Source organism: Periophthalmus magnuspinnatus, chromosome 22, assembly GCF_009829125.3.
Source record: "Periophthalmus magnuspinnatus isolate fPerMag1 chromosome 22, fPerMag1.2.pri, whole genome shotgun sequence".
NCBI lineage: Eukaryota > Metazoa > Chordata > Actinopteri > Gobiiformes > Gobiidae > Periophthalmus > Periophthalmus magnuspinnatus.
Genome location: NC_047147.1, coordinates 17,230,889 through 17,252,158, shown reverse-complemented (window position 1 = coordinate 17,252,158; position 21,270 = coordinate 17,230,889). Strand labels below are relative to the sequence as shown.

The following is a 21,270-nucleotide window of genomic DNA, read 5'->3' as shown; positions in this document are numbered from 1 at the left end:
ACTTTGTTCATGATGCCAGAGCCGTGAACAAGCTATATGATCAAGTTTACAGTAGCTACACCCAGCACTTGGCCATATCGACTTGTGTTTTACAAATAATCCAGACTCAGCTGCTGCTAAAAGCTGAACAACATCATTGTATTTGATGATGCAAACTGAGCTGTGACCAAGGTTAACCTTACATTGTTTTTTTTAAATAAGCCAAGTGCACCTTTCCTTCATCTCTGTGGTTTTCCCATAACTCCTGTTCAAAACAACTGTGGGGATTGCATTGGGTAACACGCAGTTCTTTTTAGGACAACATAGACAATACCACTGACAAGAGCCAAATGTGGGCCTATCTCATGTCATGGTGTGGGAGGCAGCCATGTGCAAACAGATCCTTTTGATAGAGCTCAGCATGACAAAGCTATAATTACAAGACAAGGGAGAAGTGCCACCATTTTATGTCAGCACAGTGCCCTGCTGTTGAGTGCACATCTGTACCTGTTCAATGGCTCAATGGCTGGTCGTGGATGGACATATTTAAATGGAGGTCTAAATGTCCATTTTCATATTGACAAATCCTGCATGGGTCTACTGCGTACACATTGAACTTGTACAAGTGGTGGTGTGGGAAGGTACCCCTGTGGCCACAGTTGCCCTGAGGCTGGCTGACAGACACTGCCTCTAACATCACTGGCAAAACACAGTATGAACTGTAGGCCTTCCACCTGACCTACCACTCTCTACCATCCCATCCACTGTTCTGTCTTATGATAATCAAGAGACTTGTGCAACTAAAACTACATTATTAGCCTATAAACCACACTTGGACAAGCACTTGGTGTACTTTTAAAAAATACACATGGAGATAAAAAAGACTGAGGTGTAGGAGGATATTTGATCCTTAATGAAATGTGACCTCTCTCAGGCCCATCTCTATGACAACAGTAAACAAACACCCAGAGGGCCACTTTAGCGTTAGCCTCGTTTTTGTGGCCTAAGTTAGCTCTTGTGCGAATTTCAGAGTAATCTTAGGACCCCCTCCTCTTAGAATATAACGCTAGGTGTTTTAGGTAGTGTTTTTGACGCTAGTTGACGCAGACATGCCCAAGAAGAAAGTTATTAAAGCGAAAAAGGCAAAAGCCGGGTAAGTCCCATTCATAAAGTTATCTTTCTTTAGCGATTTGGCCAACTTTGAATTAACTTTTGTGTTTCCCCAGTAAAGGGAAAAAGGATGGTAAGCAGGACTCTAAAGTTGACCGAGAGTCGGACCTGGAGAAGGCCCGCTCCAACGCGGCTCTGTGGGAAGTGAGGCTGCAGGTGACGGAGCAGTCCCTGGCGCAGTACAGAGAGTCCTGCAGAAAGCTGGCCCGGGTCAATGAACAACTAACCAACGACTTATATCGTGTGGAGAAGGACAGCGTGGACACCACTTGGTTCTTCAACAAGCAAGATGCATCCAAGGAGGAGAAGGTGTCTATAATTTATTTACAAATTGTGCAGCCTGTCAAATTGAGTTGGACCAAATTCATCAGATTTTGTTTCTGCAGATTCGTTCGCTGCAGGAAACCCTAAAAAACCAGACAGCACAAGCACGTGACCGGGAGAAGCAGCTGGTGAGTGTGACACAGGCTCTGCAGCAAGCAGAGAAGTCAGCTGCACCTAGGATGGTCTACCACAGATTTTAAATTACAGCACTGAAGTCATCACAGCAAATTAGGAATGGCAACAATCAATAGGCCTACTAAAAGTAGCTCAAACAGGACTAAAATGGGCTCCACCACTGTGCAAGTCTAAATTCTAAAAACACACAATGATCTGCATCACCCCAGGCGGGATACACATGTGACTTGACTACTGAACTGTTCAAATTGTGCTGTGCTTTGTCTTTAACAGCTTTCTTGTGTGTAATTATGTTACCGTTTAAGAAAACAGCAGCGAGTCACATTACACTGGCCAGAGAAAAGAAAGTGCTTGGTTTGAAAAAGGCCTCTCTCTGGCCCTGATGTGTTGTCCAAAGGACTACATCACATGTCCACAAGTGACCAGTTGCATAACACACAAAGAGATATATTTGTCCTTTTTTATCCATACTGACTAGTGCTGCTTATAGGGACTAAGCAATCAAACAGACATGGCAATATTCAAGTGGCTTCTGGGGCATAAGTGAGCAAATCGTTTAGCTTAGGTTTGACAGCAGATGTTTTCCATCTCAGCCACTGGTTTAATGCTGCTAAATGAGACCAATAAGCTTCTGAGATAAAAAAATGACCAATGGCCTGCACAAACTCCAGAAAACAATCATGTCATTCTGTGGTGAAAACCTATTATGAATTAAAGTATGTTTTTATTATTGATTGATATGAGATAATGATGATGCAGAGATCAAATCCTTTAGTCTCGTCTATTAAAATCCAGTTTGTGCAGCTCACTTGAAAAGTAGAGTCTTATCAAGTGATAGTGCATGTTATAATTATATAGATATATTTATATAGGATCCTGTTTTCTTGAAAAAAGACTTGCCATAGTAATTAGGTCTATGGTAGCAATCCAGTGGTAGATAAACTATCTTAGTCCTTACATGTTTATGGGTGCATGTTTTACTTTGATTTTAGCCTGTGAAGTTAAAAGATCTGAACTTTTTGTTTTAATTTACACAGCCATGTGTGTTAATGTTCTCCTGCATCTTTATGTGTTTTTGTAGATTTCAGAATACACACAACAACTGAATGAGATGAAGGAACTGTTCAAAAAACGGTCAAAGGACTTCAACATGATTGAAGAGGGGATGAGAAGAATTCAAGCATTTGAGATCCAGAAAGCACAAATGGAACAAGAGGTTGCTGATGTAAGTTACCCCCATAGGCTACATTTTGGATCTTTGAAATGTAGGGCTTTTACATTTTGGTTTTGTGATTTAGATTCGAGAAAGCATGGAGAAGGCCGATAAGAGACACAAGGAAGACCGCAACAAAATGGAGTATGATTTTTTTAAAGAAAAGGTACATAAGTGAAATCATGGGAAGAATTATGTTAACCTTGAAATATTTTGTTCTACTGTACACCTACAGGTCTACAGTAAAACATGTAAAAGTAAATACATGAATTATCAAGAGCATGTGTGCAGTGTAACGGTGAGGTGTATATTTTGCGACAGGCTCGATTGGAAGAGGAAGCGGAGAAAACCATCGCTCTGGTGGTGCAGAGGGCCCACAGTGAGGCGGTTGTGTGAGTGCCTCCCTGTCCTTTCGTGTGCACCTGTAGGAAACTCCAACGCACAGAAAAGAATAATTGGCCCTTTTAGATGTACAGTATATGTACATAAATATATATAACCCCCAATGTTATTTTCTCCACCACAACGTTTTGTCACGTTTATGATAGTGTACATCTCTGTCGCCAATGATCACATGCTTTACCGTCTCGGAAACTCCCACAGGCAGGAAGTTTATTACTTTTGAGGCCTAAAGATGAACATCTTTCCTCTGCTATGTTTAGTTACATTTTATAGCTCATAACATATCAACACTGATGCCGGTGTGGTCCGGGTTTCTTTGGTTTAGCTTTCAGTAATTGATTTAATTTTGGATGCACACAACAAGTTTGTCTAGATATTAGGCTTAAGATAAATGTATATGACTAAATATGAATATTTACTATATGTTGAAATGAATGAATGAACTTTTATGTTGTCATATAAACTGTATAGTGATGATGCCATTCTCTCAGTTGAAGTGTATATGATATTTTGACTGTTTAGACAGCTGGACGATGCCTCTCGATCAGTCTTTAGAGAAAACGTACGTTTGAATGAAGCTCTAAAGCTTCACATGAGGGAAACTGAAGAACTGCAGAAACAAACCAGGTCTCTGACCAAGCAAAACAACACTCTATTTCTGGACAAGGTAAGATCGTACATCTGGAATTGCATGCTTCTTCTAAACCAACTCAGACTTAGTTAATCTATAAATGACATGTTGAATTTGTTGAGAAAATGACATCCGTTATTTTCCCTTGTTTGTTTACATGCACAGAACTTGTGTATTTTACTTGTGGCCCAGCTTCTGGTCTGTGGCTGTGGTCAGTTTCCACTCATGTAGAATCAATGGCCACTTTACAGATTTCTGTCAGTGATTCTCTCCAATAAGCAAACAGTGGCCATGTTAGTCTTATTCTCATGATGACAGCTCATCAGGAGGGTTAAGGTGACCCATTTAATCATCATTCAGCAGGGGAGAACCACATAAACTGGTTTTGAATAATAAAAATTAATGTTGGTGCTCTCTGCTTAATACATTGCAACTTTATATTTTTGTAGAAGACATACGAGGGTATAATGAAGAAGAACGCCGCCCAGATCTCTGTTCAACAAGAAGAGGTGTCAAGGCTCCAGTTCAAAGTTGAGTCACTGGAGGAGGCACTGAAGCAAATGGAATTCCAATTGAAGCAGGAAGAAGAGAAGCAAAAGCAAATGTTGGTGTCTGCTGAAGCTGGCCAGGTGGAGCTGGACAAGCTGCAGAAGGTACTTAGCATGCGTGATAAGGAGCTGGCCCACCTCAAAAGTCTGGCAGCAGTGATTGTGGAGCAGAGGACAGAGCTGGAGAGGTTCTTTCACGAAGCACTGGCAGAGGTCAAGCAGGAGGTCATGGTCAGTAAGTCCAAATATAAGAAGGAAGCACTACAGACTTATCGCTGGACACTCAAGGAAGCCAATGGGGGGAAAATTAAGTTTCCACCCATTCGCAATTTTCACAAAATCCCTCACAGCACCAACTCTGTCTATTCAGACATGGAAGCAGCTGCAAAGTGGTGGGTCCCCATTATTTATGTGTGAGGAAGCCCTTTATCATAGCTGAACCTTTTTGTGTCTGTTTTAGGACTCACCAGGCTGGCAGTAAAGTAGAAATCTCCGATCTTACCTGGGAGCAAAAAGAACACGTCTTGAGGCATCTTTTTGCAAAAATGAATGGACAGGCTGAAAGGTAATGAGAAAACAGTGTTGTTTGTCTTTTTGCTAGAGCACAAGTCATCCAATGACTTCACAGGCGACAATGCTGTGTAAACCACTTTGAGATCATTTATCTTTGAAAAACCAAATGCTGTGATGCCACAGAATAGCTCCCGTTGAACTTCTGCTGACTCCTCTCTCTTTTAATGTTTTAAACAGACATTTTCTCTGAGAAGAGGATACCATAAAACATCAGTTAGGTTTTAACCAATTTTCTTTTCCATCCAGCTGCTTAAAAAGAATGAAGAAAGAGTCTGGGCACAATAGTAAAAATAGGCCCAGCCACAGAGTCGTGTGCTTGGAAACAAACATCTGGTCAGGTCCATTTGCTTTCAGGCGATTGGGCCCTCTTCACGTGCCCTCGGGTGGATTTTATTCTTTGAACACTTGTGGTCACTGAGCAGCTGGTAACATGATTTTCAAAAAAGGAGTGTGCGGGAGTTGGTACAGGCCAATGGCAGACAGGAGGAGATATATTCATGTTAGCAGTGGTCTGGCACCTACTAGTGCCTCAGAACACTTGGCAAGTAAAGACAGTTAGCTGCTTGAAACTACAGTAAACCCAAGTGAGTTGTGCTGACCCAGAGTTACCCCTTGTCCAGAACAGCAGCAGGCCCAAGTGAAATGGCACTAGGGTACTAAACAGGACTTTTTACTATCAGCTTTGTATTTAATGCAACTCTGTGTTTTCCTGACAGAAAAAAATGCCAGAATTTGGCATTGTCTGCCCCTCCAGAGAAGAACCACCTCGGTGACAGTGATGCTGCCGGGTAAGAGCATAGAGTGTATAAAGAAGTATATAGTATTATATAAGTATTACATATACAGTCTACGGGTACGGGTCTGCTGAAGGAATGTACTAGAATAAAAGTTGTACCTCACACTTGCAAATATAAAGTCTGTGCAGATTTATTGGTCACACATTCCATGCAGAGCTGGAAAAGCATTGGCTGTGGGAACCTGCAAAAGTGTGTTTTATTAGAGTTATAATATAATGACTGTCTTTCAGAATGAAAGAGGAGAACTCTACCTTCCTCACCCAGGCACCCGAGTCTGCTCTCCCCTCCAACCCCAGCAGCCTGCCCCATGTACACCCAGCCTGACCTCTATGTGGCCCTGGAGGTCACAGTCTGCATTGTTCTTCTGCTGTTTTACCAATAAATACGGTTTGAAGCAGGAAGTTGGAGCAATCTGTTTTATTAAATGACTAGAAATGCGATTCTACACAGCTTTTCCAATGCAAAGTATTGTGGATACATTAAGTAACACTATAGAAATCAGTATTGTAGGATTAAGAATTAGAGCTTTTATTGTACAAAATTTCTTAAGTCATTTGAGTCCTTGTTATTCTGCTATACAGCGACATAGTGATGTTAAATCAGTATGTGACGGCCATATTAAGAAGTTTTTTAAACATTTTAAAACATTTTACTTAGCATTAGCGTCCCATTGTTGGCATGGTAACAGCAGGACTTTTCAGTGTAGCATCTTCAGCTTTCCATTGTGAAGTGACAGTTTTGATCTGTGTGTAGAACTGGATTCCCTTGTGACACATGAAAATGAATTTAAACAGCAATACTATGAAAGCAGTATACACATTCAAGATTGTAGTTATTGCCAGCAGATTGTGAGATGTGGGACTTACTTGCTTTCCATAAAAGTTCATGTCTCCTCTGAAGGACCCTCTTGAGCCAGTGAAAGAGAACATTGGCAGTGGAACAGGGATAGGCACATTCACTCCAACCTGCATGAAAGCAGTTTCCCCATTTTAAAACATGTACGTAAGAAAAAACATCTGTGGATGCTTAATTGCTATGATGAAGATGTGCGTGAGAGATGCAGTACATCACTACAGTTGAAAAAGAAAAAAACAAGGTCACATGATATCAAAACAAAGCTAAATTGACGGCATATATTTACCCTTTTGAAAGCACAACATGTGCTTATGAAAAGCTAAATAAACATTGTGTTATGATGGCAAAGGCAAAATGGCATTGTTGGGTTTTGAATGTTTGAAATGGTGAGAGTATGGTTGGACACAATGAGACCTTTTGGCTAGGTCAGGAAAAAAAGGAAAAAGTAAAGCTGATGTTTATTGCAGTCAGGATTGGAGAAAACAGCCCATAGTCAGCGCAGAGTTTGGCCATGTGAACAGCAAACAGTGCATAGCTCAATGCCACAGGCAAACAAACAGGGTCAGGGATGGCGGTATTTATACACAACGGTGAGCAGACCTGAGGAATCCCTTTTGAGGTTTAATTACGAGTTTCCCTCCTCGATTACTAACTGGAAAACTCTGTGTACTTCCATTTTTTCATAAAGGCACAGGTATTTGCTGTACCTATTTCTAGAGAAGTGGAGGGAAAAGTTCAGTCAATATGTGTATTTTGGGTTAGGGGCAAACAGATTAGCGTAGCCAAGAAAAATAATATTTTTAAAGCAAGAAAGATTTCTGACTAAGGTGTTCCCTGTTTGGTATGCTGTATTGACATGACAGAGGGATGTGAATGTCTCCTTTCTACCAAAACACATTTGGAGTCTAGAGACGCTCACCTGGCCCACGTCCACCTCGTGAGTGTATTTGCGTGCAGTGGCTCCATTTGTAGTGAAAATAGCAGTCCCGTTGCCATAGGGATTCCCGTTGACCATTTTGATGGCGTCGTCAAGAGTCTCTGCCTCAAGAACAACCAGCACTGGGCCAAAGATCTCCTCAGTGTAGCACTTCATCTTGGGCTGTGGGAATAGAGAAGTCAACATTGTAACTAGCAGTTTAGTGGCCTTTCACTCATTATCTTGTTTAGATAGAGACATAGATCCACATACTGTGACATTGCCTAAGACGGTTGGTCCCACAAAATTGCCATTCTCATACCCCTTGACCTTCACATCTCGGCCGTCCAAGAGAACCTGAGCTCCCTCATCCACCCCACTCTGAATCAGACTGTTCACTCTGGCCTTGGCCTGGGGAGAGATCAGGGGCCCGACATCTGCACCGGGTTGGTCTCCTGGCATGGCCCCACAAAACAACCAGCTATAAGGTTACACACAATAGCACTAGGATGATGTGAGCGCACATCATGGCAATGACATTCAAAAAATGCAGTTTCCACAGACACAGAGTGAGTGGCACCCACAGCCACTCCTTCACCATGCATACTTATAGGTTTCCTGTGTGTGACACCAATTCAAGTCCGCATCACTGCAAATGATGAGATCTGTATATCACACATCAACTTTTTTTTTCAAAGGATCTGATATTCTAAACCACTAGGCCATTGCTGCAGATGTGGCCACAAATGTGCAGTATGGCTGGCTCATCTAGAGCTGTATACCAGCTGAGACCAAAGAGAAGTTAGAATCACGCAGAGGGCAGAAGGTGTGGTTATGGCGGCATGGGTGGCCCCATATGCAGTCCCCCGCATAACTACAACCATGACCCTGGGGATGTAGTGTGTCTGTGGAGAAGATCCTGATGTGCAAGGTGCATTACCTGCGTTCACACGCAGAGCCTTGGCTCGCTCCACCAGCTCAGGCAGCCAGCTCCGGGCCTCTCCCACCAGGATGGCTGTGGACAAGGCCATACAACGCTGACCGGCTGCACCAAACGCAGCACCTACAAGCTGATTCAATGTGTTCTCTTTGTTTGCATCTGGCATCACCACACCATGGTTCTTTGCTCCCTAAAACAAATATACAGCGATTGTGAACCTTGATCCATTTGATAGTTTATATTAATAGTAGCTTAATTTAATATTACTTAATCAATATAACTTTTTTGTAACCAATATTTTATATTCAAAATTGTTTTGAGTATTACAGACCACAGCGGTATCAGGAGAGGCAGACACACATCACAAGCATCTGTTGAACAATGCTGCCACCTGCTGTAGAAGACAAGAAGTATCCAAGAATGATCTATGTTGGACAACTTACCATGTTGGACTGGACTCTCTTTCCATTTTTGGATCCCCTCTCATAAATATATTCCCCAGCTTGATTTGAGCCAACAAAGCTGATTGCTTTAATAGCTGGATGGTCACAGATGAAGTTTACAGCTGCGGAGAAACAATACTATTTGTAGGTGGTCACCACATAACAGAATAAGTTACTACATAAATAAATTATAATACTTTTTAAAAACTAAAATCATGTAGTACATGTACATGCGAGCCTACCATCATGTTGGCCATGGATAATATTAAGTGTCCCGTCTGGAGCACCAGCGTCCTGTAACATCTTGGCTAGCAGCATAGCACAAGAGGGGACCCGCTCAGACGGCTTTAAGAGATATGTGTTACCGCAGACCATCCCCATGGGGAACATCCACAGGGGAATCATGGCAGGGAAGTTGAAAGGAGCAATACCAGCACATACTCCAAGGGGCAGGCGATAGGTGTAAGTGTCCATGTCTTTAGTGATGGAAGGGAGAGTCTCACCCAGCATCAAAGAGGTAATGCTGCAGGCATGCTCCACAACCTCTGAAATGTACAGGAGATACATATATATAAAACATAAAGCATCAAAATAACATTGTAATTTTATTTGGCTTGAATACACATTTTGATATTCTGAGCTGTAACTGTTACAGTATGGTTCTTATACAATATGTTTTGTTTGCTGTAGGTAAACAGACATTGTAAATTGCATAAATAGAACAAAATTCATTCATTAATATAGTCATGAATTCCTATAGTTATGTATGGACAGAAGAAACTTACGCAATCCTCTAAATACATCACCCTCTGCATCTGCCAGAGTTTTTCCCTGCTCAAATGTGATGTTCTTTGCAAGTTCTTTCTGAAAATAGACCAATTAAAATAAACAATTGGGATTGTGGGAAGTATTTCAAGATCCTTTGACTTACAATGTTGTCCTTGATAAGCTGTTGATATCGCAGAAACACCTGCTGTCTGGCCAAGATGGAGGTTTCGGACCAAGTGTGAAAGGCTCTGGAGCAGGAGTTTACCGCCGCTAGCATCTCCTCTTGTGTGGCTTTAGGTACACGGGCGATCACCTCATTGGTGGCCTGTGGTAAAAGATAAGGAAAAGCAACAAATGCATCCTAATTATCAGCCAGAGAACATTCTGAGTCAAAGGGCAAACTCAAAAGGTTAAGTAACCTCCTGACATTGTGTGAGTGATTTCATAATGACTCTACATTAAACAGGCTATAGTTGTGGTTTATACTTACAGGATTGTGAACATCCAGCCATTCGGAGGTCTTTGAATCAATAATCTTCCCATCTATGAAAAGCTTAACAGTTGGCTGTGGTGTTAGAAAAATATATTAAGTTATATGAATGGCTTTTTGTGGTGTGAAACAACAGCTATGTATATATTGTAATTTATGTAAACTTACTACTGAGGAGGAGGAATAACACATGCGTCCAGTTTTAAGTGATATCTGTAAAACAAGTGGTTAGATTTCCACATGGCCTAAGGACGGTGTTAAAGAATGCATTGTAGCAGTCATTTTTAGTCACAACCAGCTGTGCCAGAAGATTAATAATAAACCCCAAGAAGAGGGCTAGAGGGGCAAAGTCAAAGTTTAAGAATGCTTCTTTTTTAGGAATTATGTCAATATGTTTCCATGATGATGAACTTCTTGTTATGAAAGGATAAAAGTGATTTAACTTTTTCAAAAGGCAGGCTAAACTAAATCCCTACAACATATAATACTTGCAGCAAACGATGTAGAATGCCTTGTCTGCAACAATGTAACTAATGCATTAATTCACTTGACCTTACCTTTGTTTTTAGCACTGCTCTTAAAGCTGTAGAGGCCATGGTGGAAATGATTGTATTTTGAACTCCAGGGGCAGGACTCCAGGCAGCAGCAGACAGGGCAGCTTAAAGTTTTCTTCAGTACAGAAAACTACTACCTGTGGGCGGGCTTTCAGGGATCTGGGATTGTTCATTGGCTGACAGAGAGCACACCCACCAATGACGAACCACAGTGTGATGCACGTGCTCATATTGTCCCGCCTTATTTGTAAAAAAGTCCATCTTGATTGGATAAGGTCTCCATTGGCAACAACCTTATCAATTATGTAACCAGAAGCTACAATGGCAAAGGTTACAGCAATTTAACATCTAAAACTGATTTAATTTGCCCTAAAAGTCACCGGGATATAAAACATTCATTGCAAGTTTACAAAAAGGGGATACAAATTAATCATCGATAAACACAAGAGTCTACGACGCGAAGCACGCAAGCTCCAAGCAATGCAACTCTGCTTTATACACTTAGCTAAGGTAAAATTAACACCATTGTTTCATATTTAAGCAGTGCTGTGGCCTGCTCCTAATGTTTAGCAGATGGCAAAGATGCTTAGTCATGGACCAAAGAGTAGTATGTAGGAGGGATTTTAGGAGCACATCCTATTGGCTGCTACACTGTAGAAGCAGGCAACCAAAAGTTATTCTATAGTTGGTCAAAGAAAATCAGGATATGGCAACTTCAACCAAGGTGCTTTATGAGAAATACATATTTTTGGGTTGGTGTGGCTACATTGACTTGATCTATTGTGTTTTGTCTTAGCCTGTTCTTCATGGATACTTCAGGAGTTCCTGTTCCTGGAGGGTCCGCATTGGTAAGTTATTGACAAACATGTACTTTGGATTAGCCTTATGCATGTTATTAACAGTATCATTACTACTTTTTACCTTAGCATTTGCACTTAAAGGCATTGAATATGATCAAGTTCCAGTTAATCTGATCAAGGATGGTGGTCAGCAGGTAAGAGCTAACCTACTCTTAACTCTATTAATATCAAATGGACGTCATAATTATACAGTTTTTTACTGTTTTTCGTAGTATGCACAGCAGTACAAGAAACTTAACCCAATGCAACAAGTGCCTGCAGTTGAAATCGATGGCATAACAATTTCTCAATCAGTAAGTGTAAAGACATCACCTTTTGGCTTGAAATAATGATGATCAAGATAGCTGAATATGCTTTGGCCATCCAGCTGGCAGTTATCCAGTACATTGATGAGACCAGGCCAGGGACACCGCTCCTTCCTTCAGACCCCAAGAAACGTGCTCAGGTTCGGATGATAAGTGACCTCATTGCCTCGGGGATACAACCTCTGCAGGTAAAAATAACCTGCATTAAATCACTGAGACAAACATGAGGTTTACAGAATAAATTGGAAAAACAAACCAAAACCAATTCATCCCCACAAACCTGAAAATGTGTCTTTATTCTAATTTGTACATGTCATACTTTTGTTTTCAGAATTTGTCTGTGATTCAGAAAATTGCAGCAGAAAAGGTACCATGGGCACAGCACTTCATCAGTCGAGGGTTTCAAGGTTGGTGAGATTCTTCCGTCTGTTTTTAACTTGACAATGTTCAACCATTTAAAACATCAACTATACCAGACTAGACCATTTACCTTCTCATTTAGCCCTTGAACCTATTCTGAAAGAAACAGCAGGGAAATATTGTGTCGGAGATGAGGTAAGTGCTGTCAAACCTGCACACAATAAAAGAACAATGATAAAGAATCCATTTTGGTTGTCTACCTTTCAGATATCGATGGCCGACGTCTGTCTAGTTCCCCAGGTCTACAATGCAGAGAGGTATGAAAAAACATCACCTTAATGTTGAAGAAATTTGTTTTTACATGAGGTAGTGTGTAGATATTGGGCATTTAAGAGTTTCTGATGAGTCTTGTGCTTGTAGGTTCAAAGTGGACATTGAACAGTACCCGACAATCAAAAGACTGAATGCAACCTTAGTAGAGATTGATGCTTTCAGAACTAGTCACCCATCGTGTCAGCCAGATACTCCTGATGATTTGCGTCAACCTTAAACATCTTAAGTTGTGTAACATAATTGCAAATGGGTTGGAGTAGTAGTTATGAACAAACATCTCATAAAAGGTCATTTTTATTATTTGAATATAAAACTTTATTAAAAGTTGTGATACAAAGGATTGGATCAGATTTGGTCATTGTTAAGTGTTTTCTCTCAATCTTCACTAGTAATCTCCACTGTGCACTTTATTGTATCATTGTAAAAGGTTCCGGCGCAGTCAGATCCACCAAATACCACAAGTTCACACTGAGTGGTGATTGGTCCCTGCTTGTCCTTATGTTTCTCTGTGCGAGGTGAAGCGGAGCAGCCCAGAGTGATAATGCTATGCCCAGCTCGGGGTTTGGAGGCAAGCAAAGGAGAAGCCAGTGACATCCACATTCTGGTATCTGGGACAATAAGACAAGACAGTTTAACTTTACACAAAAGTAGATAGTTGACAAACAAACGAAAATGAACTCACCTATATTAATGATATGGACATCCTGAAGGGCTCCAATGGCACTGCAACCACCACTTACTAAAATTCTGTTGTCTGAAAGAGGGACTGCTGCATGAAACCTGTCCAGAAAGAAAATTATTTTTAAACTTTGACATAATTATGTTTTGAGGATAAACTATATTTGTCCTTACCCCCGAGGCAGTGGAGGCATGTTCTCACACTTCACAGCTGTGTATTCCATCAAGCCTTCAATCACAAATAAATCAGTGTCTGTTTAGATATATGCATGCATACACACACACTTAAAAAAAAAAAAAAGTTTCTTACCTAGATCAAGAATGTGAAGATCGTTAAGGTATGTTGCCGTTTTTCTGCCACCAAAAATAAATAACTTCTGGGAGAGCAGAGTGGCTGAATGCCTGTTGAAAATAAACCTATGTATGACTATAATGACTTATTAGATATTAAAGCACTGTGTCACTTTTCTGGAGAAGGGTCTGCCGTGTACTTGTCTTCATGGAGATGGATATGTTTAATGCCATACTGTGGAACAATCCAAGCATAAGGCTAAACCTTGTCAGAGCCTGAGCTCATCAGTTTTCAGAAGCCAAGCAGGCTGGGCCTCGTCTAGTAGTTGGATGGAAGACCACAGGGAAACCAGGTGCCATAGTGGGGCGCCAGTGGCAAAAATAGTCATTGTGTCCTTAGGCCAAACACCCACATTGCCTAGAATAGATGTGATGTGTATGCGAGTGTTGGTAGTGCTCAAGGATCCAATGGCGCAGGTTGGCAGCCTCACTTCTGTCAATCCGCCCCAGGGCAGCTTTATATAAGACCAAGTCATTATAGCAAGTATCCCCATGGCAGCAATCAGGCAGCGGACTTCCCACCAGTAAAGTCACATAGTGCACGATTGTCATTGTAAGTAAGACAAACCCAAAGCGTGGCAGAGGTCTTTCTCCCTCCACAATGGGCTGGTACCACAGGCCAAACTCAGGGTTAAATATGTGCAGAGCATTGCTGCAGTTTCTCTCTCCAGAGGAGGTGCTTGGCTTAACCCCACCAAACACAAAAAGCTCCTTCTTATAAAAGGCAGCAGAATGATACGCCAAAGTCGGGACACTCCCCTTAGTCTAAACATGAACAATTGGATCAGGTCAGTTTTTCTACAGATGTTATTTTTGGTAATAGAAACTTACTTTGACAAGAGTCCACTTCCAGGTCATAGTGTTTAAAATGTACAGTTCATTGTAAGAAAGACCCTCCCTCAGGCCACCATAGATGAAGACAGATTTTGAATCAGGGTCAAAGGTCGCAGAGTGGCCCCGAGCACATGGTGGCACATAACCAGAAGCAGAGGAATTCACTGGAAACCAGAAGTCATTGTCTGAAGCAGAACAATGTGCAAATAAATTATGATAACAAGTCAAAGTCAGGAGAATTAAAAAGTGTAGTGTTAACTGAAAGGGGCAGACCAAGCTCCAATTTCCACAGTGAATCTTTACAGTAGTTGTGATCTGATGTCTCTCCTCCGATGAGAACAGCAGTGTCTGGGTCAATCAGACACATTGTATGGCTCCAACGCTTTGATGGACACATTGACACTTTGACAAAAGTCAAATTATTATCAGACAAGAGAAGGTTAACAGAATGGTGGAATGTTCCTGACCTTCTCTGTTCTCATTCTTTATCTGCTCAGCCATTTCGTCCTGACTGTTCATACGTGACAAGAGCTTCTTCTTGGGAGTGGATGTCTGTGTTAGATCTTCACCAGGGCCGTCCATGTCCTCAGAGCTCCAGGTCAGGTGACCTCTTTTACTGATTATTGTCCGTCTGGGAGTCTTGTCCTTTATTCACACAGAGAAATCTGATCTAGTGGTCAAGTTTAGGTTTCAATACTGAATATGGACAGTCTTACCGTAGGCCAAGCTGACGGTCGACTTGGTACACTACAATCACTGGTGTCAATTTTATTTACTTGAATCTCTCCAAAGCAAACACTGTGCCCCAACTGTGAGCAGTTCTGAGTCATCTGCAGAAATAATCTTATGAGTTTAAAAATACAGAAAACATATTCAAATCATCACTTCATCCTCACCATTTCATTTATGGTGCTCTGATGTATTGTGCTGGAGAGATCCACTTCATTGTGTCCTTGTGGGAATGAGCATATTTTATGCACAAGTGAAGTGCTACTGAAGACCCTGTCTTCATCCTGCAGCAGTTACTTAAATTAACATAAATATGCAGGTCCACCTGCACCACAAATGTGAGATACATGTGAACCCTGAATACCTGCCCACACACAGTGAGCACAATCTTGCCATATACACCCTTCCTGCCTCTTTCTGCTGCCACTGAAGCAATTTCATGATTCCACTCGCCTTCCCAAGTCAGACACCTAAAAAGTCAAACAAAACATCCCTGCTCACACTAGAAGTGAGGAGGAGCCCGTTTGTTCTGCTTATTCATTTGTACCATGTCCTAGAGCTCACACCTTGATAACGAGGACAGAGCCCCTATGTTCTGGGCCTGTACATTAGTACTGACCAGGACCTCCACTGATATGGTGGTCTCGTTATTTTCCCACTCTCCAAGACCGAAGATGACGAGCTGTTTGGGAAGAGGCAGCGGGACATGCACCTGAAAACACCTGCGATTGGATTTACTGGAGAAAGAAGGGCAGAAATGGCATTTAAGTGCAGTAGCCTACACTCCAGCGCACAGGTCATCACATTGCGCCAATCTCACCTCATAAACTGTCGGGGAGCGTCGCGTAGAGACCAAATAACGTAAAAATTAAGTTTACCCATTTCGGGCAAAAATCATCAAACTGCGGATTTCAAACAAAATACAGAAGCTCTTCTATAGGAGCACATTAAAACACTGACAGCTGAAAGGAGACAGAGACTGGCTCGAGGCGCACACCTGAGACCAGTGTAATTAGTCCACCATGTTTAAGTCTGACTATTTGCTAAACACTGATTGGTTGTGTCACTTTTTATTTATTTATTTTTTCACTGAAACACAAATTAAATATATGAAGGCTTTTACTTACCTAATTGTAAACTTAATAAGTATACCTAATGTAATTTAATTGTTGGCTCCCTGAAATACAATCAAATCTCGATTCCAAAAAAGAACATTTCCAGACTACAGCAAATTAACTAAACGCAGCTGATTTCTACGAAAGTGAATGTGAGTGACAATTCTCACAAGCCTTCAGGGAGGGCTGAAAATAAGCCCTGTTTCATCACCAACTCTGTAACAATTACATCAAATCCCAAATGGTCCAATTTAACAGAAACTCAAGGGACTCCCAAATAGAACTTTCTAATACCAGTAGACACGCCTTGCTAGTAATAATAAAAAAAATAAAAGTAAACGCACTGAAACAGATATTCTTTATTCCTTTTGCGACATTTTTTTAAAAATATATAATCATTAAGTTACATAAGGATATAGAACAGCAAACATTATAACCTTTAGATCAGATGCGTTCCAATGAACAGATGTATGCTTTAGCAGCCAGCTTTGTGACATCTTTGGAAACATGCAGTATGGAAGTTGCAATGATTATTCCAACAAGAACAAACAAAACAGCTCATGACATTAAAATTGAAAACATACATATTCGAAGAAGAGACAATATTCTTAAGTTTTCATCTATTCTGTGCACAAAACACAATTACAATGGCATATTAAAACTTCTCAGCTGCAATGAGCGGGAAAAAGCAGAGGCAAATATTGATTCACATTACATAATAGGAGCTTTGCATGATAAGGATGGCTTTTAATTGTGCTATGGCAAGCAAACTGCAGAACCATCACTTCAGAACATTCAACTTTCTACTGAGGATTTGTGCACATATGCACTATTCTCTCATTCACAGTCAAAATAAAATAAATATGCCAAGCGTCAAAGGCCAAATACACACAACAGCAAAATAGTTACAGAAAAATGCACACAAAAAACAAAATTTGATTTTGTCAACAACTGCTAAATAGACACCTGTTCTGCAGGTGTTCCCTGATTACTGCTACTTTTGAAGATTCGCCATCAATATATAGTATCTTTCATATGGGCACTTAACCAGTAAGCACAGTGCATACATGAAACCATGGGAAGGCTACTTTAGATATAGCAAGACGTTGAAGCATTGCATTGCCATGATCTGACAAAATATGGTAGGAGGCCATATGGCAACGCAACCTGATATTGACAAAATAGACATCTATGCCTGCCTTGTATTATAGAGCTGTGTTTTGTATAGAATAAAACATAGTTCATACAGTTCTTGTATTTCTATTCAATAAAATGCTTTAATCATACATTCATTAGCAATAACATCTCAGGCACTGTAATAAACTCTGTAATAAAGGGTCTTATTCCGCCATAGCGAGTAGGAGTTGTCAAACTTCAGGAGATATGTGCCTTCACCTGGGAAGTCATGACTGCCCCCGTGAACAGACAAATGGCTGTCTTGGCGATACACAGGCAAGATTTCAGCTAGATTTGAGTTGGCTTGACTTTTGGAACCTTTCTCCACATCTCCATTCATCACAGGCCCTAAAAATAAATCAAATTAGAAAAATACTGTCATAATAGTTTAGAATTATTACAAGAAAAAAAATGTACCTTCCAGCTCCTCCTCTTCATCCTCATCATCACTGGACTCACTAATGTGGACAGTAATAGATCGTGATGTTACTGGAGACCAATCAAAGTATATTCCAAAGCCAATGTCATATCCGTCAGTGGCAAACTCCCAACAGACTTTCTTAGCCTCTGGCACAGTGGGCACATGGACTGTCATGATGTCTCCTCGATATACTGTCACCACACTGTCCTTCTCACCGCGGAGCTTTGACTTAAGCTCCTTCAGAGCAGCAGATGTCCATGTAGTTGGGGGATCCAAGGGTGGCATCTGGGCTGCCAAAAAGAAAGTCGAACCATTTTACTGTAGTTCAGTGTCATCGTATACACCCAGCAAATTGTATAGATTAAAGTAAGAATATAACATCAACTTCAGGAGTGCAAAACCCACAGTGCAGATAGGCCTGTCACGATAACAAATTTTAAAGCATGATATAGTGCTACAGAGAAATATTGTGATAAACAATAATATTGAAATTACTTTATGCCACTGACACAAAGTAGGATAATCCCAGTAAAACAATTTTTAAATATATTGTATGATTAAAAAGCCTGAACTGCAACAAATAGAAATAGCAGAATGAACTAATAATACTGTAAAGCTCAAATCTATTTGAAAAATGGCAAAAAAATCTCAAAAATGGCAAAAATCTCCCCAATATTGTAGAGAAATTGTACTACGATAAATATTAAGCTCCACAATATATTGTTCCAGACTTATTGAATGATAAGTCACTAAAGTAGTTATTGTGACAGGCCTAAGTACAGATAAACTCCAGCTCCAGTGGCACAAGCAGCAGGTTCTTACCTTTTACCTCCGCAGAGAGCTGACAACTCCCAGGGCTGTTCTCGTCTGTCCCCTCCCTCTGGACCGTCTCAGTAGGGGCCTCATCATTGCCCTCAAACAAATGCACACAAGGGTAAGTCGTGCTTTATAACATTTTAAATAGCACTTCCTTGTTTACTATGGCTCAATCATAATGGTCTATTTGCCATTTGAGAAATATTAACTACCTCTGAAAGCTTGGTAGTCTTTTCTGTAGATTCATTCATATTCACTTGGTCTTGGCTCAAACTCTGTGAAAGGTCTGTGCTCTGAAGTCTGAAGAGAATACAACAAACCACAAGAATAAATACACAAAATGTGATTATGTTTGATTAGAAATATAAAACACCCTGCCTCCACAGAAACTCCTAGAGCAACAGGTTACCTCGTGTCAGCTGGTCGGTTCTCACACTGTCTGGATGTTATTCCGGAAAAGCCAGAGAAGGAGAGAGATGACAGCCGTGACTGCAGCTCCGATGTAGCGTCTATTCTCTCCATGGCTCTGAGCACAAGACAAACACCTCAGCTGCGTGGCTCCCACAGCCAAAACCCCGCCTCTCTGAGCGTACACAGGAACTCAGACAGTCTACTGTACACTGGCACATTTTCATTAACTACAGATAAGGCAATATCACACTGAAATCTAATGCCCCGTGCCAAACTAGTGTGCAACAGAGCCTCCAAACCTCCTACTGGACTCAGCCTGGCCTCCCTGCAGCTGGCTAACTGTTAGCATGGATTAGCCCTGAGCACAAATGTTGTCTTACCACCACATTATGACCACCAGTGATGCAAAAGCCCCCAAAAAGACACTTCCGAAGAGGGACATCTAAAAACAGACTGCCATCGCTACAGTCTCGTGACAAATTCCTCGGGCAGACCAGTGGTTCACAGGAAAAGGAAAACAGCATTTTTCATACTTCCGTATTTTATCGAGTGTTGACGAAAATGCACGAATGTGAAGACTCTGCGTAATCATCATTTCCTTGTAGGGACATATTTCCGTTTTCAGAGGAGGGAAAAAAATATAGGATAAAAATCTATTATCTTTTTTGTTATAATTTTATGTTTTTCCCTCCACGGAAATTATATATATAATATTAAATGTGTATGAAAAAATAACCACGCAATTTGAATACGACAAGTGGACACTTTTTATTATGAATAGACAGAGCTACGGACCATTGAAGTGAACAGAGTTTAGTTTGAATGAGGTGATGGCTCCAGGAGTGCAGAGTACACTGAACTAATACATTCCTGTGTGGATTTACTGTTAACTAAGAAGCTATAAAGTGGAGTCTCCTTTGTCTGAGCATCAATGACAGAGATCCATGGAAAAGCCCTTTGGAGGAAAAAATGGAAATAACTGTTAAGGAACAAAATTAGACATAGAACATTATACTTACTCATCTGTAGATAGGCTTGAAGCAGGACAGACACTCTTTACATCCAAGGACAATTTGTCTTTAAAAAGATGGTTTATCTCATATAGAGTTTTTTTATGCTCCAAATGCACACATGTGCATATATTTACCAGGCTGTACAGCACTGCACACACCCACTTCAAACAAAGTGAAGGGCTGTGACTTCTACTCAGAGGACAGGACCATTTTATGAGGGAAGGTTCTCTTAAACCTGTATTCAAATGGGTGTAAGTCATCCACACATCTGGATTGTCACACGCAGCTACATCATGCTGTGACTTTAGGACAAAGTTATGTCCAAGAAGCTGCACTAATCTAAAAGGAAAAATATAAGAGAAAAGAGTGTTCAACTGGAACAAATGCAAGTGAGAGCATATAGGCTACCTGGAGACAGGGACAGCAGAGGAGAAGCTGTACACAAGGGTGTGTGTGCACAGGCGAGGGCTCAGGTCAGCACACACTCTGGGCAGCTGAGAGGGCAGGCAGCACAGGAACAAAACATCTGCCCACTGCCCCAGGCGGCCATTGTCAAAGAAACATTCAACCCCTGGTGTTTCATGCCCTGAAATTATAGGGAAATGTAAGACTTTTATTAAACATGTTATGTTTGTGCGTGCAGAGAGATCACTGCATTGGTACCTGCACACTCTGGTCTTCTAGTAGATACCTTAATATTTGAGGCTGTGATTTTTGTCTTGTCCAGAATACAGAGGAGCAACTGTTTTCCCAGGTGACCCATTCCTACTATTCCCACACGCAGCTCCCCTGGTAACAAGGTGCTTTTGTTTGCACAGTGATTTTGAACTGCATCTCTGAAATGATCGGATGTCAATGTAGGTACTGTAAAGCATTAGCTAAGTGAGTTCATATATAGTTTCTTCTGACGGTAGCCTACCTGACTGAATGAAGAAGCTGACACAGAAAAACTGCGTGTGCGCATCCGCAGAATGTGAGCGCAGCAGAGTGCGCACGGAGGTGAAGTAATCCGCTCTCGCCTTCAGACAGACCACTTTCAAAAGACAGGCTCTTCAGATTTTTAGTCAAGTCAGACATGCCTCAAAGCAGTATTATAAAAGGTGTGCAGCTCGCCTGATTTCGTTGCCATG

General features: G+C 41.1%; 6 protein-coding genes across 6 annotated transcripts; 2 read left to right on the top strand and 4 right to left on the bottom strand.

Moving 5' to 3' along the window:
* Positions 1 to 1,088: 1,088 nt before the first annotated feature.
* Positions 1,089 to 5,116, top strand: si:ch211-163l21.10 (basal body-orientation factor 1). Its single transcript, XM_055231163.1, has 9 exons — positions 1,089 to 1,132; positions 1,206 to 1,458; positions 1,536 to 1,601; positions 2,690 to 2,833; positions 2,907 to 2,987; positions 3,143 to 3,213; positions 3,746 to 3,890; positions 4,304 to 4,794; positions 4,863 to 5,116. Exons 1-9 carry the CDS (start codon positions 1,089 to 1,091, stop codon positions 4,969 to 4,971), a joined length of 1,404 nt encoding a protein of 467 aa, XP_055087138.1. The 3' UTR covers positions 4,972 to 5,116.
* Positions 5,117 to 6,181: 1,065 nt separating this feature from the next.
* aldh6a1 (aldehyde dehydrogenase 6 family, member A1) lies at positions 6,182 to 10,862 on the bottom strand. The gene is made up of 12 exons (XM_033987947.2): positions 10,742 to 10,862; positions 10,353 to 10,397; positions 10,185 to 10,259; positions 9,858 to 10,019; positions 9,712 to 9,790; positions 9,169 to 9,471; positions 8,927 to 9,048; positions 8,484 to 8,673; positions 7,817 to 7,998; positions 7,547 to 7,726; positions 6,639 to 6,737; positions 6,182 to 6,536 (listed from the first exon to the last, which is right to left on the bottom strand). Exons 1-12 carry the CDS (start codon positions 10,778 to 10,780, stop codon positions 6,432 to 6,434), a joined length of 1,581 nt encoding a protein of 526 aa, XP_033843838.1. The 5' UTR covers positions 10,781 to 10,862; the 3' UTR covers positions 6,182 to 6,431.
* A 443-nt stretch (positions 10,863 to 11,305) lies between these two features.
* gstz1 (glutathione S-transferase zeta 1) lies at positions 11,306 to 12,940 on the top strand. Its single transcript, XM_033987950.2, has 9 exons — positions 11,306 to 11,462; positions 11,535 to 11,586; positions 11,665 to 11,732; positions 11,811 to 11,891; positions 11,966 to 12,091; positions 12,235 to 12,310; positions 12,406 to 12,458; positions 12,531 to 12,580; positions 12,684 to 12,940. Exons 1-9 carry the CDS (start codon positions 11,445 to 11,447, stop codon positions 12,811 to 12,813), a joined length of 654 nt encoding a protein of 217 aa, XP_033843841.1. The 5' UTR covers positions 11,306 to 11,444; the 3' UTR covers positions 12,814 to 12,940.
* On the bottom strand, positions 12,872 to 16,233 carry zgc:163014 (uncharacterized protein LOC100038766 homolog). Its single transcript, XM_033987743.2, has 13 exons — positions 16,009 to 16,233; positions 15,755 to 15,925; positions 15,553 to 15,658; positions 15,356 to 15,472; positions 15,176 to 15,289; positions 14,927 to 15,104; positions 14,733 to 14,861; positions 14,457 to 14,644; positions 14,194 to 14,390; positions 13,585 to 13,676; positions 13,449 to 13,503; positions 13,279 to 13,376; positions 12,872 to 13,204 (listed from the first exon to the last, which is right to left on the bottom strand). Exons 1-13 carry the CDS (start codon positions 16,068 to 16,070, stop codon positions 12,972 to 12,974), a joined length of 1,740 nt encoding a protein of 579 aa, XP_033843634.1. The 5' UTR covers positions 16,071 to 16,233; the 3' UTR covers positions 12,872 to 12,971.
* Positions 16,234 to 16,643: 410 nt separating this feature from the next.
* Positions 16,644 to 19,686, bottom strand: tmed8 (transmembrane p24 trafficking protein 8). Its single transcript, XM_055231180.1, has 6 exons — positions 19,508 to 19,686; positions 19,126 to 19,242; positions 18,929 to 19,016; positions 18,723 to 18,813; positions 17,897 to 18,190; positions 16,644 to 17,827 (listed from the first exon to the last, which is right to left on the bottom strand). Exons 2-6 carry the CDS (start codon positions 19,236 to 19,238, stop codon positions 17,610 to 17,612), a joined length of 804 nt encoding a protein of 267 aa, XP_055087155.1. The 5' UTR covers positions 19,239 to 19,242; positions 19,508 to 19,686; the 3' UTR covers positions 16,644 to 17,609.
* A 254-nt stretch (positions 19,687 to 19,940) lies between these two features.
* Positions 19,941 to 21,217, bottom strand: noxred1 (NADP-dependent oxidoreductase domain containing 1). The gene is made up of 5 exons (XM_055231294.1): positions 21,060 to 21,217; positions 20,804 to 20,976; positions 20,549 to 20,726; positions 20,147 to 20,479; positions 19,941 to 20,082 (listed from the first exon to the last, which is right to left on the bottom strand). The coding sequence occupies exons 1-5, from the start codon at positions 21,215 to 21,217 to the stop codon at positions 19,941 to 19,943; spliced, it is 984 nt and encodes a 327-aa protein (XP_055087269.1).
* Positions 21,218 to 21,270: the final 53 nt, after the last annotated feature.